The sequence below is a fragment of the Hermetia illucens genome, chromosome 2 (genome assembly GCF_905115235.1).
Source record: "Hermetia illucens chromosome 2, iHerIll2.2.curated.20191125, whole genome shotgun sequence".
Classification (NCBI taxonomy): domain Eukaryota; kingdom Metazoa; phylum Arthropoda; class Insecta; order Diptera; family Stratiomyidae; genus Hermetia; species Hermetia illucens.
The window spans coordinates 111,790,940-111,795,737 of record NC_051850.1 but is presented as its reverse complement, the minus strand read 5'-3'; the positions used below and the strand labels follow the sequence as shown (position 1 = coordinate 111,795,737).

General features: G+C 42.3%; 1 protein-coding gene across 2 annotated transcripts; it reads right to left on the bottom strand.

Annotated features, from left to right (window-relative positions):
• Nucleotides 1-282: 282 nt before the first annotated feature.
• Nucleotides 283-1,055, bottom strand: LOC119648374. 2 transcript variants are annotated; one of them, XM_038050102.1, is made up of 2 exons: nucleotides 896-1,055; nucleotides 283-828 (listed from the first exon to the last, which is right to left on the bottom strand). In XM_038050102.1, exons 1-2 carry the CDS (start codon nucleotides 903-905, stop codon nucleotides 455-457), a joined length of 384 nt encoding a protein of 127 aa, XP_037906030.1. In that variant the 5' UTR covers nucleotides 906-1,055; the 3' UTR covers nucleotides 283-454. The 2 variants fall into 2 exon arrangements, with proteins under 2 accessions (XP_037906030.1, XP_037906031.1); XM_038050103.1 differs by having other exon boundaries at nucleotides 283-825; nucleotides 896-933.
• Between the last annotated feature and the right edge of the window lie 3,743 nt (nucleotides 1,056-4,798).

The window sequence follows — 4,798 nt, the reverse complement described above, 5'->3', positions numbered from 1 at the left end:
TTGCGTAAATTTACTGCAACCCAGAACATTGAATATCAATATCCCATTAAAGTCAGTATTCTGAGCTGCTTCATTACAAGCTACGTATAAATGGAACAGTTTTACACTCAAATGTTCCTACACAAGAAATGCACAAAACCTTTCATATTTGAAACGCTGAGCTTTCGGTTTTCAACTTGTTTGTGTTTTAAGTTTGTTTACTTATTTAATTCTCACGAGTATGGAGTAGCACGGCGGGGTGAATCTTACTGACTGCGGCGAATGTTAACGACAAACGACATCTTTTTTGGTACGTATGTTGTAACCACTTATTTATTCTGGAAAGTATCTAATTTTTATAGTACATCTCTTAGTATGCTATAAATATCCAACTAAATATTTATTTACATAGAATTGAAAGACTTTGGAATTATTATTTGTTGTCCTGTGGCTATTTCTTTGCTTATGTCTATGCTTAAGAGCATCCCCCGCCATTGCCTCCGGTAGCTGACCCACCCTCTCCTGCACTCAAATCTTCTGGATCACAGGGTGGTGTCCAAACCCAATCATCAACGCACACACACTTCCCTGCTGACTCTAAGTATAGGGTGTTAGTCGAGCATATTTTTGACACAGCTGGTTTGCCAACAGCCTCACAGACCCAATAGTGCACAGGATCGTTATTGTTCCTCCAACTTTTTAGTTGGGATGCATCAGAGCAACTGGGCTTCCCATCATTTCCGTTGGTATATCCAAATTTACATGAACTGGTAGCGCATCCTCCAGACGTACATTTGACCGTAGCGGAGAAAGCTATGGAAATGCAACTCAGGAGCAGCAACAGAACTACTGAAAAGGTTCCAAAAAATGAAGAATTAAGCAAATAGGTAAAATAGGTGTAAGGAGAATAACTTACCAGTTTTCATCTTCTTTCTGGTAGATATGGACTTATGGCTAATATGTCGTCCGGTTTGCAGCTTTTATAGCCAGTCTAGGAGCATTAGAAATCGATCGTTCTTCTCGATAAGATTACATAGAGTTCATACATCATAATTCGTTCGTTATTTTTGCTTAATGAAATTGATTACAAATCCAGCTGGTTGACAAGAGATCAGTGCGGGCATTCTTCGGTGTCTTACTTTGGAACATATTATCTAATGCTTAATATGATAAAAGTAATCATTATTCTGCCTGGGTTATATGCTTATTTACGTTTACCTATTTCTGGTAGTCATATGCACGTAAATTACCCTCAATATGGGACTCCAGGGTTTTGTTACCAGCTTTTTATCCGAGAAAACATATTTTCGACATTAGTATCTTGAATTATCATTATTTATAACCCTATTCTATATTATTTACATATCATACTAGTCCCAAGGATAAACAAACAACAAGTCGGGAAACGTGAAGCTCGGCGCTTCAGTTATGAAAGGTTTTGTTTCTTTCTTCTGTGAGTATATTTGAGTGCATTTAGCATGTCAGACTACTCACTTTAGTGTGATATTTAGTTGAAATAAATTTACACGGCAAAGTTACCGGTGAGCTTCTGTCACTTACGGAACCCCCCCCCCCCCCCCCCCCCCCCCACCCCTTGCATGTATGAGGCCCTCCTTAATCGGAACGTAAAAAGTTATCATTCACTGCATGCAGCTTCTCAACGAATTTCGTGTCAATTGGTATAACCGTTTCTGAGAAAAGTGTGTTTGATAGACAGACAGACAAATAGACGGGCAGACAGGCAAGGCTTGGCTAAAAGGCCACGGGCTGAAGCGGCGGAAACAGAAAATTGTTGAAATTTGTATCGTAGCACATGTTGTTCGCTCTCAGCCATCGCTGAAATACTTGGGGGTAATATTCGACTCCAAGCTGAGCTTTAAGCCCTACTTAAAGCTTACTAAGCAGAAAGCGGCGACTATCAGCTCAACACAGGTAAGGTTGCTTCCAAACGTAAGAGGACCGAAACACAGTCGACGATTACACTTATCGCGAGTCGTCAGCTCTGTACTTTTATACGAGGCACCAGTGCGGGCACCGGCGATAAAAATCGGAGAAAATTGCAGACACCTTCAAGCTGCATATTGGTTAAGTCGTCTGCACGATAATTAGGAAGCGAACCTAAACAAGCAAAATGAGAGTATGCGGTCATTGGCTACATGGCAAATAGCATGGAGAATGGCCGGCGGACACACAGGCTTATCCCAGACATAAGTATGTGGACTATGCGGAACTACGGTGAAACGAGTTACGATCTGACTTAGATCTTAACCGGACACGGTGGATACAGGAATTATATCTATAGGTTCGGTCCAGATGTATCCCTCGTTTGTCCTACGTGGGAAGATGCAGCCCAAAATGCAGAACATGTCTTCTTTGTCTGGCCAAGGTTTAAAAGTTAAAGGAGAAAGCTTGAAACAGAGCTAAATACTCGTTTAACGGTGGAAGATCTGATAAGATACATGGTGCAATCAAATACTGCATGGGACGCGATAGTTGCAATGGTGAAACGGATCCACCAGCAGCTAAAAGCAGCAGAAGCGCAGTGGAGACCTAGAATTAACGCCACGCAAAGCGGTAGCAGCTCGTTTAGAGTGAACAGCTAAGAACTGAACAGCCCCGCGAAGCAATAGCAGAACGGTGGTCCCGGGGGGAGAATGTGAAGAAAATATTGGAGATTTTAGTCGGTAAGAGCTTGGATTTCCCAAGCAAAAAAGAACAGAGAACCGATTTTAATAAGGTTTTGTTGTTTTGCGAACAAACCCTTAAAAACAGACTGCAGAGATCAAGTAAAGGGATTACTAAGTATTAACCATTGAAAGGGATTACTAAGTATTGACCATTATTAACAAAGCAAAAATCATAAGAATATCATGCCTGAAAAAAATGTTGGAGTGTTGTTAGAGGACGCAGCAGGATTGGCTGGCTCTGTCGAGAAATGAGATCGATTTCAAAAGAGGGTTGACGGAGGGGATGGTAAAAATATCGATTTGGGTTAAATATAGTCAACCACAAGAGAAATATTATCCTAAGAATTTAAATATGTTAAAAATAGACCATTCAGATCTGCCAGTAAGTAAATACAGTTCATCCTGTGTGTCCGGTCGCTAGGCCCCTACTTGCTTCTCTGAATGGCAATGAACATCTTAGTAAGATCGGTGATATCGCCATCATTAGTAGACTTGGGAATTATCTTCTGGATGTGGGCAACAAAAGCGGCACTGACACGAAAGGGATCATCACCTGATGGTCGCTTAACTACGTTTGAGTATCGTGCGTTTGCAAGGGAACAGAGAGTCGGTCCCTCCAGACTCAATATAGGCCATCTTTGGAATCTGTCTCTCGTCGACCAGTTGGCAACTCTCTTGCTTTCGATGCAAATGTTAAACATTCTGATCGAGAGTATTGATTAGCACTAGGCTGCTGTCAAAAGCGTTTAAACCTCTGAGACTCGTGAAGTTGACGGAAGCATTTACATATATCACGACAAACCCTCCCAATTTCTTTGCCTATTGGTGAGACATCTACCATTTGTTCTACAACCGATGGCCAGCCACTGCTAACTCTAACACGAAATTTCGTGAGCTGCCTTATCTACTTTAATTTCCTTTTGTTACTAAACGATCGTTTCCTTATTTGAAATGTTGAGGTCAAAGAAAGAGATAAATAAGGTATAGTTGGGACTAATCTCCTAAATCCTACCTCATCTTTGTTGGTGACAGCTTCCGCGATAGATCCACCAAGAAAAAATACTGATTATCGGACGTTCACCTTAGTTTACGTGGTAGCACGGGTCTCCATCCCGTCGAGAAATGACACATGGACGGTGCCAGGAAGTAAACAAATTAATCCCAGTCATGTTCTCCTTTTCGTGGATACTGCTCCACCCTCTTGCGATTTTGCAATTTGCACTGACGAGAACTCGCTTGCTCACAAATAGATTCACCCGAATATCAAAGTCGTTGGAAAACAAAGAAAAGGTCGACTAAAACAACACTTGATGGTGATTTGAAAGCCTCTCGATTCAGTTAAACAAAGCCTATGATCGAGAAGAGTGGAAAATCCGGTCTAGACAAGCTAACCTCACTAAGAAATGGGACAAAGGCTAAAAAGGAAGCAGATACTTTGTTGTAATAACAAAAGGCAAGAATGGTCGGCAAATGGTCACGAGCCTTTCAATATTATCATCATCATCAACGGCGCAGCAACCGGTATCCGGTCTAGGCCTGCCTTAATAAGGAACTCCAGACATCCCGGTTTTGCGCCGAGGTCCACCAATTCGATATCCCTAAAAGCTGTCTGGCGTCCTGGCCCACGCCATCGCTCCATCTTAGGCAGGGTCTGCCTCGTCTTCTTTTCCTACCATAGATATTGCCCTTATAGACTTTCCGGGTGGGATCATCTTCATCCATACGGATTAAGTGACCCGCCCACCGTAACCTATTGAGCCGAATTTTATCCACAACCGGACGGTCATGGTATCGCTCATAGATTTCGTCATTGTGTAGGCTACGGAATCGTCCATCCTCATGTATGGGGCCAAAAATTCTTCGGAGGATTCTTCTCTCGAACGCGGCCAAGAGTTCGAAATTTTTCTTGCTAAGAACCCAGGTTTCCGAGGAATACATGAGGACTGGCAAGATCATACTCTTGTACAGTAAGAGCTTTGACCCTATGGTGAGACGTTTCGAGCGGAACAGTCTTTGTAAGCTGAAGTAGGCTCTGTTGGCTGACAACAACCGTGCGCGGATTTCATCATCGTAGTTGTTATCGGTTGTGATTTTCGACCCTAGATAGGAGAAATTGTCAACGGTCTCAAAGT